Source organism: Caloenas nicobarica, chromosome 31 (genome assembly GCF_036013445.1).
Source record: "Caloenas nicobarica isolate bCalNic1 chromosome 31, bCalNic1.hap1, whole genome shotgun sequence".
Lineage (NCBI taxonomy): Eukaryota > Metazoa > Chordata > Aves > Columbiformes > Columbidae > Caloenas > Caloenas nicobarica.
Window position 1 is genome coordinate 1087697 of NC_088275.1, and position 13951 is coordinate 1101647.

A 13951-nucleotide genomic window follows, 5' to 3' on the forward strand; every position below is an offset into this window, starting at 1 on the left:
GCCGGGCGCTGGAGCCAGGTGGGAGGAGATGCTGGGGGAGAGGAGAGAGCCATAAAGCCGGCGAGTAATCGGCTTTGCCAGGCACAGCGCTGGGGAGCCGCGATGTGAGGGAGCACGGGCGGGTGGCCGGGGCGCAGCCACAGCCAGGTAGGTGCCCGGGTGCCCGTCTTGGGGGTATCGCCCCCCCGAGATGCCTGGGATCCCCAGCCACGTGGGGTCACGTCACCCCAGACTTGGGTGCCAGCAGGGCTGAGCCTTGCGAGGGCAGGGGGTACCGAGGGCTCTCTTGGGCATCGCTGCCACCTTCCCGCTTTGAGCCGCTTGGGGGGATCCGGCGAGGCCCCCAGCTTCCCTCCCAGGATGGGGGGGTTACAGTGGGGGTCTCACAGGCGGGTGCTCGCAGGGTTGCAGGGGACACGCTGGCTCCGGTGCTGCCCCTCCCTGTGCCACATTTGCCCCCCATCTCTCTGCCAGCTCAGGGGTGCGATGCCGGGACAGGCACCCCGCATAGCCGGCAATGCCAAGGAGCTGCAGCATGTGCCATGTCCCTTCTGTGCCATGTCTGGCCCCAAGGTGGGAATCCAGCCTGACCTCGAGCCCCGAAAGTCATGAGGTTGTGCTCAAAATAGCGCGTTATGGAATGGCTGGGAGAATCCAACCACTCTGCTGGGACCTCGTGCTCCTGTGCAGCCACACTGCGGGGAGAAATTGGGTCAGCAGGCAAGGGGACGTGTCACAGGTCCCTCCCGCACCCCCACAGGACCCAGGCGTCCGGGCAACGGCAGGGCCAGGTCGTGCTGGGGAAGGGCTGAGCTCTGTGCCCATTCGCCACGCTCAACGCCCCACGGCTTGCACGACCTGTGGGGTCCCTGCACAGCCCATAGGGACCATGTACATCCCACATGGACCTTGCACAGCCCATGGGTATCATGTACATCCCATGTGGACCTTGCACAGCCCATGGGGACCATGTGCATCCCACATGGACATTGCACAGTCCATGGGGACCATGTACATCTCACACGGACCTTGCACAGCCCATGAGGATCATGTACATCCCACATCGACCTTGCACGGCCCATGGGGACCATGTACCTCTCATGTGGACCTTGCACAGCCCGTGGGGATCATGTACATCCCATGTGGACCTTGCACAGCCCATGGGGACCATGTGCATCCCACATGGACATTGCACAGTCCATGGGGACCATGTACATCTCACACGGACCTTGCACAGCCCATGAGGATCATGTACATCCCACATCGACCTTGCACAGCCCATGGGGACCATGTACCTCTCATGTGGACCTTGCACAGCCCATGGGGACCATGTGCATCCCACATGGACATTGCACAGTCCATGGGGACCATGTACATCTCACACGGACCTTGCACAGCCCATGAGGATCATGTACATCCCACATCGACCTTGCACGGCCCATGGGGACCATGTACCTCTCATGTGGACCTTGCACAGCCCATGGGGACCATGTGCATCCCACATGGACCTTGCACGGCCTATGGGGATCATGTACAACCCATGTGGACCTTGCACACCCCATGGGGACCATGTGCATCCCACGTGGACCTTGCACAGCCCATGGGGATCATGTACAACCCATGTGGACCTTGCACAGCCCATGGGGACCAAGTACATCGCATGTAGACCTTGCACAGCCCATGGGGATCGTGTACATCCCCTGTGGACCTTGCACAGCCCATTGAGATAATGTATGACCCCTGTGGACCTTGCACAGCTCCATGTGCGCCATGCAGGTCCCAGGGGGTCCCTGCACAGCCCCAGTGGGACCTTGCACACCCCTATGGGGACCTCACATGGCCCAGGGGGACCACGCACAAGAGCATCTGTGACAGAACTCACCGCCACATCTGGCAGCCACCAGGGTTTACCAGGCCAGGCCGAGCGGGTGCTGAGGACCCTGTGAGCCCCTCACTGGGCCCCTTCAGGCCCCTGCGTGCCCAGAGGGATTAAGGTCAGGCTGCCCCACTAATCCCAAGGGTGGTTTAAGATGTGGGCTTGTGCCTGCTGCCACCCCCTAACGCTGCACCCCTAGGTGCTGCATGTTGTGGGACACCCACAGGGCACCCTTGGGGGGACCAGGCAGGGGTGGGGGGCTGCAGCTCGGCCTCTGGGGTGGGAGGGAGCCAGGGCAGCTCTGACCCCCCCCAGCAGGCTGCGGCTAAGCCTGCAGTGCCGGCAAGTGCGAGGTACAAGCTCCTTACGGCTCCCAGGCAAAGGCTCCCAAGCCCCGTGGGAACTGGGACAGCAAAAAGCGGGGAGCAGCTGAGGGGACACTCGGGTTCACTCCCCAGCCCTGGGCAGGGCAGGTGCCACCAGCGTGGGATGGAAAGGGGCCTCTGGAGGAGCCCGATCCCAGCTCGCTGCACCCCAGCAGGAGGGCTGGTGCCTTCCCTGGGTGCCCCGTGCAGTTTTGCAATTGCAGGCTGGGGACAAAGTGCACAGCTGGGGTTGTGCAGGGAAGGCGGTTGCAGAAGGAGGAAGCAGCAATGGAGAAGGATCCTGTTTTGGGGCTCAGGGCACCCGTCTCCCATACGGCCGGGAAGGGGAAGGAGCACAGGCTGTAAAGGAGAAGTGGCACGAGCTGGGCCAGGCTGCCCTGCAAGCAAAGTTTCAAGGGGGGGCAAGCGCTGTTAACCAAAATTGGATGCTGTGGGTGCTGTGGCAGTGTGAGGATACATGTGGCCTGCTGGGGGCCGGATCCTGGCAGCTGCTGGTGGCACCGCGGCTGGGCCCCGAACCCCACTCTGGGAATCCCCGAAAGCCACGTAGCACGGGCAGCCAGAGCCAGCGGAGCTCGGCTGGGATGGGGGAGCAGCCATGGAGGGGCTGAGACAGGATGCAGAGATGGGGGTGCAGGGATGTGCTGTGGATGTGGGGTGCAGGGTTGGGGGTGCAGGGATTCACTACAGATACCAAGATGCAAAGATAGGGTGGCAGGGATATGGGGTGCAGGGATACGGTGTGGACATGGGGTGCAGGGGTGGGGGTGCAGGGATTCAGTACAGATACAGGGATGCAGAGATGGGGATACAGGGATGGGGGTGCAGGGATGGGGGTGCAGAGATGTGGTGTGGATGCGGGGTGCAGGGATGGGGGTGCAGGGATTCAGTACAGATACAGGGATGCAGAGATGGGGCTGCAGGGATGGGGGTGCAGGGATGGGGGTGCAGGGATTCAGTACAGATACAGGGATGCAGAGATGAGGCTGCAGGGATGGGGATGCAGGGATGGGGGTGCAGGGATTCAGTACAGATACAGGGATGCAGAGATGGGGATGCGGGGATGGGGATGCAGGGATGGGGGTGCAGGGATTCAGTACAGATACAGGGATGCAGAGATAGGGATGCAGGGATGGGGGTGCAGGGATGTTGCGTGGATGTGGGGTGCAGGGATGGGGGTGCAGGGATGTGCTGTGGATGTGGGGTGCAGGGATTCAGTACAGATACAGGGATGCAGAGATGGGCTTGCAGGGCCCTGGTGCACGTAGCGGGGAGCAAAGATGGGACGAAGGGACCCAACGTAGTTCCGCGGGCACAGGAACGTGCCAGAGAGGCGTTGGACAGGAGAGACGTGGGTGCGCAGGGGTGCCTGTGCACATCTGCAGGGAGGTGTGTGTGCATGTGTGCACGGCCGTGCCTTCGCACACGCGTGTGCAGGGCTGTGCGTGGCCGTGGCCGTGGCCGTGCCGCCGGGCGCCCACCCGTGCCTGTGCGTGCGCTGCGCGGCCGTCTGGCCGTCTGTCGAGCCCGTCCGTGTGTCCGTGCGCGGCGGCGGGGGGAGGGCAGCCCCAGCCGGCCGAGGGAAAGCCGTAGCCATGGCGACGTGAGCAGGATCCGGTGGCCCCGCAGGGATGCTGGTCCCGCCAGCCCGGCCCGGCCGCCCGCCCGCGGGGGCCGCCACAGGTCGGTACCGCCGCCCCGGGACGGGGACGGGCTGGGGGGGCCCCTCGGGACGGGGAGGGAGCGCGGGGCCGGGGTTGGGAGCAGTCGCCATAGTGGGGCGGGTTTTGGGCCCCCCCCCCCCGACAGCTCCAACGCTGCCAAGCAAGTGACAAAGGGGCCAAAGTGCCCAGCCCGGGGGGAGCGGCCCTGCACCCCCCCCAGCACCCTTGCCATAGCACCCCTCCCACAGCACCCTTTCTTCCTCCCGCATCCCTTCTGCGTCCATCCACATCCTCTCTACCCGCCCAGTTCCCTCCAGTGCATCCTCCTGTCTCCTTCTTGCACTACCCCACATCTGTCCCCCCCGCATTGGCATCCTGCCCTTTGCATTCCCCACCCCTTACATCCCTCCTTTACCTCCCACTTCGCCCCCCAGATTCCCCTCCTGCATCCTCCCACATCCTTCCTGCATCCCCCCTCCCTCTCCTGCTTTCCATGCCCCCCTCGCCCCGTCCCGCTCCGGGCCTTGTGGGGGGGTCAATGGAGCTTCCCTGGGCTGAGTCAGGCTCCCCCAGCCCCCGACTTCTGCCTGGGCATTGGAAGCATCCCTGCACCCCCCATGCCACAGGATGCTCCTGGTGGGGGGCAGATGGCACCGCACTCTTCCCTGCTGTGCTGGGACCCCAGTTCCCCACCGCTTGGGAAACTGAGGCATGGGAGAGTCTCAGCATCCAGGTCAGGGCTGATGTGGCCACCAGCTTCGTGTCTGCCCTGTGCCATCACATCTCGCCTTGCTAAGCACACGCTCTGGGTTTGACTCTGTCCCCGGGCAGGTTAAACTGCTCTCTGCAAGGAGGATGAGTGTTTATTGGCAGCATCTTATTCCTCAGCTTGGAGGGAATCTGAAGAGCAGGTGGGACAGGGGACCAAGTGGTAAACCCCAAAACGCCAGGGAAAACTAAACCACCCCAAAGTTGAGAGGCCCGTGGGGACACTCACTTCCACACACCAAATCCCACACAGAGAGGTTGTCGTGCCCCCTCCTCCCCGCACACCCCCAGGCCACGTCGGGGCTCTGACGGAGCTCCCCACACTGCTGGGCACCCTTGAGGCTGCTCTCGCCTCACACCCCGCATCAGAGCAGGCTCCTGCCATGGGGGACACTCTCCCCAACCCCACCACAGTCCTCCTGAGCCTTCGGCCTCACCGAGGAGCCTCCGCTCCCTTTCCCATCCCTCCTCCCCCTCCATCGGCCCCGGTGGCTCCGGCCCAGGGCAGAACAATGCGGCCGGTCCAAGCCTCCGTGCGGCCCCGTTTCGCAGCCAACCCTTGGCCAAGTGGGAAATCCGGGGCAGAGTAACCCAGTTTCTGTGCTCACAAGGAGCTTTCTGTCCTGGCCAAGTGAGGTGGCAGGGCCAGCGCTGCCCTCCCGGCGCTGGGGGTCCCGGCGGGTGGATGGTGGCACCGGGGGAGGCAGGTAAGGACACCCCGACAGAGCAGGATGCTCCTCAGCCTCGTCCGGGGTGAGTTGTTGGGGAACCCCAGATGTGGCTGTAGTGTTGGGGGGATCCCAGGGCTTCAGCTTTGGGGGGGTTTTTCACCCACAGTCATCCCAGAGCACCCTGGGGTAGAGGATGCAGCCTGTGGGGAGCATGGCTGCTGGGACAGCTATGGGCTGTTTGTGGGGGGCAATGCTTGGCCCTGGGGGGCTGTTTGTGGGGACGATGTTTGGCCCTGGGGGGCTGTTTCTGGGGGACAATGTTTGGCCCTGGGGGGCTGTTTGTGGGGGCAATGCTTGGCCCTGGGGGGCTGTTGGTGGGGACAATGTTTGGCCCTGGGGGGCTGTTTCTGGGGGGCAATGCTTGGTCCTAGGGGGCTGTTGGTGGGGACAATGCTTGGTCCTGGGCGGCTGTTTTTGGGGGGCAATTATCGGCCCCAGGGGGCTGTTTATGAGGGGAGGCTCAGCACCAGGGGGCTGTTTTTGGGGGGCGATGCTCAGCCCCAGGGGGCTGTTTATGAGGGGAGGCTCAGCACCACGAGGCTGTTTTTGGGGGGCGATGCTCAGCCCCGGGGGCTGTTTGTGAGGCTGGTGCTCAGACCCGCTCTCGATCCTCACAGTCAGGAGGAGACACACCATTGCTTTGCTCTCACCCCAAAGATTTCCCCGAAGCCAGGAAGGGAACAAAGCCACCAGCCACCCCATTTCCCCCCACATCGCTCCCTGGGCACCCCATTTGGGGGAGCAGAGCACCCCGGCTCCCATCCCGGCTCCCTCCTGCAGGCTTCGCTGCCCTCCCCGCGGAGGCAGGCGCAGGCGAGGTGGGAGCAGGCGCCCGCAGCCCAACCTGCTGAGGCTCGTCCTCTTCCAGCAGGACTTTCTGGTTCCCCAGTCCCCGGCGGGGCCGCGCTGGGCTGGGCCGGGTGGCAGCGAGCGCTGCACCGGGCCGAGCCGTGGGCCTGGCAGCGCGGCCGGACCCCCGGCATGGGCCCGGGGGGGAGTCCTGCCCGCAGGCCACTGGGGCCGGGCACCTGCCGGGTACCCATGTCCTAGGCGGGGAAGTGAGCCCGCTCCGTCCTCGCCTGCCGGAGAGGTAACGCCGCTCGCTGATAATGCCGCTCGCTGATAAAGCCGCTCGCTGGGGACACAGCGGCCGCCCATGAGGGGTCCCGGGGACCGCGCGGTTCTTGGGGTGCTGCTCTTTCCTCATTGCCTCTGGCAAGGGGTGCAAAACGAGCTGCAAAGCGGAGGGGCTGACCTGTTCCCCCTCTAATCCTGTGGCCCTTTGGGCCACCGATGGAGCCGCGCAGAGGGATTCCTGATGGGGACGGGCTCTGTGGGGGCAAAGGCAGGAGCGTCTGGATACCCCTGTGCCGGGGCGGGCCCTGGTTCAGGGACCCCAGCCGAGCGTGGGGACATCCCCAGCTGTGCTGTGGTGACACCGGGGTGCTCTCACCCATGTTTGGGGGCCACGCACAGCTCGAGATGCCGGTGCCCCGCGGCCCCCCCGCGCCGGGTGCTGCCTTTCCCCCTCTCATTTCCGCCTGGTGACACGCAGCCCCGGCAGCGCGGGCCCCAACCCTCACCCTTCCCGCAGGGACGGTGCTGCGACCCTCGAGGGGGGCACCCGCGCCGCCCCCCGCCATGCCCGCAGCCGCCCTCTGCCTGCTCTGCGGCGTGGTGATGCCGGCTGCCATGATCTGTGCCGAGCCCCTGCCCCGCGTCACCTTCCCCAGCGGTGAGTATGGCACAAGGGACAGGGAGGGGATGGGGACAAGCTGGGCTGGGGGGCGACAGCATCGCCTCGGGAGGACACCTGCCCCCAGGGCTGAGCACCCAGTGTCAGGGGCTCGTGAGCTGCCCCGTCGCAGCCTCCGTGTCTCGTTGTCCCTCTCGTCGGTCCCGCGCGGGGCTGGGGCGGTGGGACAGCAGCCATGGCGCTGGCGACAGGTGCTGGTGGCAGTGGGGCGATGCGAAGGGCCGTCGCTGCTGGGGCAGATGTGATGAGGCTGGTTGGCTCCCAAACACCTTTGGGAGCGGGAGCCGGGTACACCCCAGGGTGCCAGCTCTTCCAGAGGGGTTTTGGCTCCCACCTGGCACCCAAGGATCTGCTCAGGGCCACCCTGGGTGGAGAAAATTTGGCCGCCTCAGTGGCGCAGGGCACGGCGTCCTGCCTGGGTGTCCCGTCAAATGGCAGGTGGCAAAGCGGGGGCTTTGGGGGTGCTGTGGGGTGGCGGTGGCAGGCAGGACGGTCTGTCCCTCCCTGGCAGAGCTGTGCCCCCCCAGGCCCCTGCCTGCGCTGCCACTTCCACTTCCCCACGCAGCCATTCTGAGAATTGCAAAATATCCCTTTTCTTTTTCCCTGTTTCGGTGGCTGGCGGGGACAAACAAGAAGCCTGCGGCACTTGGCTGTGCTTGAGGGCACCCGGGGGGCTTGTAACCCCCCCAGGCTGGCACCCGGGGATGGCGCATCCCCCAAACGGAGCATCGCCCCGTGGCCATGGCCCTAGAGCATCACAGGCAGAGCCCACAGCCCAACAGGGAAAAAGGCACCCTGGTTCTTACAGGACAGAAAAGCAGCATCAGAGGGCGAGGGATGCTGGGGTTTTGCAGCCTGGGGACAGCGCAGCTCTGGCAGCAGGATCCAGAGGGGACAAGGGAGGAGGTGGAGACCTGGAGGGGGAAGCAGGGATGGTGATGGGGGGCCATGGGGCAAGTAACGCACCCCATTTCCTCCGTGAGAGGTGACACGAGCCGCAACAGCAGCTGCTGCCGCATCCGCTCAGGTCTAACGGTGGCGGTGGTGCTGCTGGCACACGTGTGTGTCCCTTGGCCCCCATCATCCCCCTTTGCTCCTGCCAGGGGACCCTCGCCGGACCTTGACCCACTTCAGCCAGGACAACGTGTCCCACTACGACATCCTTCTCCTGCACAAAAGCGAGGAGGAGCTGTATGTGGGGGCGCGGGACCGGGTGCTGTCCCTTGTCGTCGGCACCCCGGGCAGCATCCGTGCCAAAGCCTTGGTGAGCAGCACCCACTGTTGGGGAGGACAGGGGGGGTGCTCTCTGCTGTGCCTCAGTTTCCCCACTCAGGCTGGGCAGCTGTGGCCCGGCTCAGCAGCTGTGGACCATCTCCCTTCCCTTCACAGATAATGTGGGGACCCACAGCAGAGAAAACCTCCGAGTGTGCTTTTAAGAAGAAGAGCCAGGAGGTGAGACAGCACTGCGGGGGGGCACTGGGAGGGCGCTCAGAGCTGCAGGCGTGCTCAGCCCCCACCTCTGCTCTGTTTTCCCCGCAGACTGAATGCTTCAACTTCATCCGGGTCCTCGTGGCCCTGAACAAGACCCACCTCTACGTCTGCGGGACTTACGCCTTCAGCCCCGCGTGCACCTACATCGTGAGTGTCCCCCCCGAAGGACGAGGACGGTGGGGGCTCTCCAGACCTGTTGTGGCATTGCCGTGAGGAGCCAGAAAACCCTGGCCCGAGGAGCTCCAGTGGGTTGGGGAGGTCTGAGTTAATCGCATCCCAGGAAGTCCCCTGGGACGGGGGGTGCTGGGTGCCCCCACCACCCAGATAAATCTCTGCGTTTCCTGAACTGAAGGAGCCCATGGTGTTTCTGACCAAGGCTGCCAGTGGCTTTTCACCCGCCAGGTCAGACACAGGTGGTAAATCCCCGATTTTGGATCCCAGGTCCCTCAGGTGACTGCAGGTAGCCTGTCCTGCCTCAGTTTCCCCAGTCGCTGAGCAGGCAGTGAGCGCTGCAGCTTCCCCAGAGGCCAGACAGAGCCTACAACAATTTCTTGCAGATTTGGGGTTTGTTTTAACTCCACCGGCTGATTTTTGTCCCCTTTCCCCCAGCACCTGGAGAACTTCACATTGGTGTCCAGCAGCAGAGGACAACCTTTCCTGGACGGGAAGGGCCAGTGCCCCTTCGACCCCCAGCACACCCACACGGCCCTGCTGGTGGGTGAGTACAGGACCACTGGTCCTCACGGGTGGGCACCCATCGCAGGGCTGGCGCGGTGGGTGGTGGTGGGGGGGTCCCTGCTCATCCCGCCTCGTCCCGGAGCAGACGGCGAGCTCTACGCCGGCACCATGAACAACTTCCAGGGCAACGAGCCCATCATCTCCCGCTCGCTGGGCAGCCGCACCCTGCTCAAGACGGACGCCTTCCTGCGCTGGCTCTCGGGTGAGCAGGGAGAGGGTCCTGGGGTGGCCCCCCGCCTCCTCGCGCCAGGGGGTGCCTGCAGCAGCCACCCCTTGCTCCAACCCACCCACCCTGACCGTGTCCCGCAGCCGACGCCGCCTTCGTGGCCTCCTTCAGCATCCCCGGCGACGACAAGGTCTACTTCTTCTTCGAGGAGACAGCCGATGAGTTCGATTTCTTCGAGCGTCTCCTGGTGCCGCGGGTGGCCCGTGTCTGCAAGGTGGGTGCGTGGACAATGACGGGCGACAACAGCGATACCCAGCTCCTGTAACCCCAGGGCTGAGCATCCTCCTGGCTCCCCCAGAGCGACGTTGGAGGGGACAAGGTGCTGCAGAAGAAGTGGACGACGTTCCTGAAGGCGCAGCTGGTGTGCTCACAGCCTGGCCACTTCCCCTTCAACGTCATCCATCACGCCTTTGCCCTGCCCCGCCGCGGCGGCGGTGCCGACTTCTACGCCGTCTTCACCTCGCAGTGGTGAGTCCTGGCTCCCAGGGGTGCTGCGGGTGCCCCGGGGACCCGCGTGCCCCCCACGCACACCCTGCTGTCCCCGCAGGCAGGTGGGCAGGGTGGGCAGCGCCGCCGTCTGCGCCTACAGCCAGGAGGCTCTGGAGGAGGTGTTCGAGGGCAAGTACAAGGAGCTGAACAAGGAGAGCTCCCGCTGGACTGTCTACAGCGGCTCCAACATGAGTCCCCGGCCCGGCAGCGTGAGTGCTGCCCCCTGCAATGCCTCCCCAGGGGCCGAGACCCTCCCGGGGGCCAACGCTGGTCCCCATGGAGAGGGTTTTGTCTGCCCCAGTTTGCTCTGTGTGCTTGCACTGGGGTGAGGTGGTGGCGGTGTTGCAAGGCGGGGATCACTTCGCACCAAACTGATGCTGCCGTGGGGCAGCCTGGTGGCACGTCCCATTCCCCCTCATCCCCCGGTGCCTCAGCTTCCCCACGCAGCACCAACTTCTCTCTCCCTGCAGTGTTACATGGGTCCCTCCTCCGACAGAGCCCTCACCTTCATGAAGGATCATTTCCTGATGGACGGGAAGGTGTCACCCACCCAGGGACAGCCGCTGCTGGTGAAGACGGGCGTCACCTACACGCGCATCGCGGTGGATGAGACTCGTGGTGTCTCAGGGGCCACCTATCGCGTCATGTTCCTGGCCACGAGTGGGTTTATGTGGGGGTACACACAGGGCACCTGCTCGCCCCTCCTACCCTTCCCTTGGTCCCCCAAAACGCGGTGACGTTCCCTGTGCCCCCACAGCGGAGGGTTTCCTGCACAAAGCAGTGGAGCTGCCTGGGGGTCCCCACATCGTGGAGAGCATCCAGCTCTTCAGGACATTGGAGCCGGTGAAGAACCTGCTGCTGGCCCCAGGGAAGGTAGGGGATGCGCCTCCCCCTCCCAGTCTCTTCTGGGTGACAACCAGTGACAGGACAAGGGGCAGTGGGTGCAAACTGGAACACAGGAGGTTCCGCTTGAATAGGAGAAGAAACTTGTTCACGGTGAGGGTGCCAGAGCCTGGCCCAGGCTGCCCAGGGAGGTTGTGGAGTCTCCTTCTCTGCAGACATTCCAACCCGCCTGGACACCTTCCTGTGTAACCTCAGCTGGGTGTTCCTGCTCCGGCGGGGGGGTTGCACTGGATGAGCTTTCCAGGTCCCTTCCAACCCCTGACATTCTGCGATTCTCCCCAGGGCGTCCTCTACGTGGGCTACTCCAGTGGCGTCCTGCAAGTCCCACTGGCCAACTGCAGCCAGCACCGGAGCTGTGCCGAGTGCGTGCTGGCCCGGGACCCGTACTGCGCCTGGCACGGCCCCGGGGGCTCCTGCCAGCCCCCCAGCTCCGCCACCGACACGTGAGCCAGGGAGGCTGGGATGAGGGTGGGACGGGGGCGCGGGGGGGACTAGGGGGCTGATGCGGCTCTCTCGGCTGCAGGAGCACGTGGCTGCAGGACATTGAGACAGGGAGCCCGGCCACCACCTGCCACCGCGGGAGGAGTGTGGCCATGCCCCGGGCCCGGGGGCCACAGGAGGATCTCGCCGCAGAGAGTTGAGTGTGGGGACACAGTGGGACGGGGCAGGAGTGCAGTGGGACAGCAGCTGGAGGGCGGGATGGGGCACATGGAGGATGGAGCCAGGCTCTTCTGGGTGACAACCAGTGACAGGACAAGGGGCAATGGGTGCAAACTGGAACACAGGAGGTTCCGCTTGAATAGGAGAAGAAACTTGTTCGCGGTGAGGGTGCCAGAGCCTGGCCCAGGCTGCCCAGGGAGGTTGTGGAGTCTCCTTCTCTGCAGACATTCCAACCCGCCTGGACACCTTCCTGTGTAACCTCAGCTGGGTGTTCCTGCTCCGGCGGGGGGGTTGCGCTGGATGAGCTTCCGAGATCCCTTCCAACCCCTGACACTCTGGGATTCCGTGTGACATGGGGTACACTGCATCACCGTTCTCCCCCTCCGCAGGGCTCAGCCCCCCGCTGAACGCCGTGGTCCGCCTGCTGTGCCCCCAGCCCTCCGCCCTGGCCACCTACAGCTGGCAGCAGCCCGGCGGCCGAGGGGACCGGGGGGACACGACGCTGCTGCCTGACCACACGCTGGTGATCATCATGCAGCGGGGAACCGCTGGCACCTACAAGTGTCAGGCCACCGAGAATGGCTACACGTGGACTGTGGCTCATTACCGGCTGCAGGAACCCGAGGGGGCGGCCCCCCAGTCAGACAGGCTGGCTGAGGAGGGGTTGGCCTGGGGGTCCTCAAACCCCAGCGGGTCTTACTGGCCCCAGTTTGTCACCGTCACCGTCCTGCTGGCTGTGACCCTGGCGGCCGCCGCCTGCCTGGGCCTCCTCGCCTACCGGGACCAGCTCAAAGCCCGGAGCAAGGTGCGGGGGTGCAGCGCACCCCACGGCCCCCCAACCCAGCGCCGCGAGAAGGTGCCCCTCAACGGGGGCACCGCGGAGCCCCCAGTGCCCGGGCTTGCCAGCGAAGAGGAGGAGGAGGAGGAAGGCTCCCACGCTTGCTGCCTCCAGTTTGACGGGGACATCGATGCCGACAACAGGCTCCGCGTCCCGGCGGGGGACACGGCGTGACGCTGCCACTGGGTTGGGGAGAGCATGGGGGAGCGGCAGGGTGTGGGGGAAAGGTGAATGTGAAGTTTTCTTTCTTCTGTTTTTTTGGGGTTTTTTGTTTTGTTTTGTTTTGGTTTTTTTTTAATTTAATACACATATTTTAATATAAGGTAACGTTCTGGGGCTGTGGGCAGTGGAGTGGGATGGGCCCCCAGGAGCAGCAGGGGGGGTGGCAAGGGGGTGGGATGAGGGGCGAGGGAAGGACGGGGACAGGACATGGGTACAGAGGAGGGACGTGGCCACAGGGCAAGAACAAGGGGTGGGAATGAGCCAACGCAAGGAAAAAACTCTGGGATCCATAAAAGCTCCAAAATGGGGAAAAACAAGCCCAGTTGTGCCGATGCCACGGGCACCCACCCTCTGCTGCCGGATCCCCCCTGCTCCCCACTGCCCGGGTGCTGGCGGCACCACACCGCCCTGAGCCCCCCACTCCTCACCAGCTGCCCCCGGCCTTGGCCCCTGCTGCTTTTTTTGACGACGTTGAGCCTTCTTCTTTTTTTTTTTTTTTAATGTTTAAAACAAACCAGCTGTACATTTTCCTGCTCTTTGTACATTTGATTTTTTTATTAAAAAGCAAAAGCTCCCGCGTTGTGCTGCCGGGTCCAAGAGGCAGCCCCAGGCCTCATGCATGGGGGGGGTCTGCGTGTGCAGACGTGCAACGCGGGGGCGCGCAGGGCGCGCGTGCACGTGCAGCATGTTCGTGCCACGTGCTTGTGCAAGGTTTGCACAAGTGTGATGCGTGCATGGGATGCGTGTGCGCAACCTGGGGGCGTGCAAGGGTGCACCGGGTGCATGTATGTGCAGGGGGTGCATGTGCAATGTGGGGGTGTGCAAGGTGTGCATGTGCAACAAGGGCAGAGGAGCTGGGAGCCGGGGCTCGGAAGGTGGAAACAGCCCCATCACTCCCTTCCTTTGGGTGCACCTCTGCTGTTTTCCCACCCCGACATGCCCGCTCCCCTTCCAGCAGCCACCATGTGAATTCTTCCCGGGAAATACAGAAGTCGCACCCACTCATTAAGGGCTCCTTTAGGAGCCGTAATTGGGCGCTGCCCCTTTAAGGGGAAGGCGCCGGTACCGCCTCCGCTGTACGCATGCGCACTCCGTTCCCCGCGCGTCTTCCCGGCGCGCAGCGGGCGGCCGCCCTCTTTACTGAGGCCGGAAGTGGGCGGAGGGGGAGGCCCTTCCCACACGGCGTCAGCCCTTCCCCAAGAT

General features: G+C 64.5%; 1 protein-coding gene across 1 annotated transcript; it reads left to right on the forward strand.

Annotated features, from left to right (window-relative positions):
• Window positions 1-7035: 7035 nt before the first annotated feature.
• SEMA4A (semaphorin 4A) lies at window positions 7036-12714 on the forward strand. Its single transcript, XM_065653494.1, has 14 exons — window positions 7036-7160; window positions 8285-8445; window positions 8571-8633; window positions 8721-8819; window positions 9282-9390; window positions 9496-9612; window positions 9720-9850; window positions 9935-10104; window positions 10184-10334; window positions 10596-10785; window positions 10883-10998; window positions 11311-11471; window positions 11552-11664; window positions 12078-12714. Exons 1-14 carry the CDS (start codon window positions 7067-7069, stop codon window positions 12698-12700), a joined length of 2298 nt encoding a protein of 765 aa, XP_065509566.1. The 5' UTR covers window positions 7036-7066; the 3' UTR covers window positions 12701-12714.
• Window positions 12715-13951: the final 1237 nt, after the last annotated feature.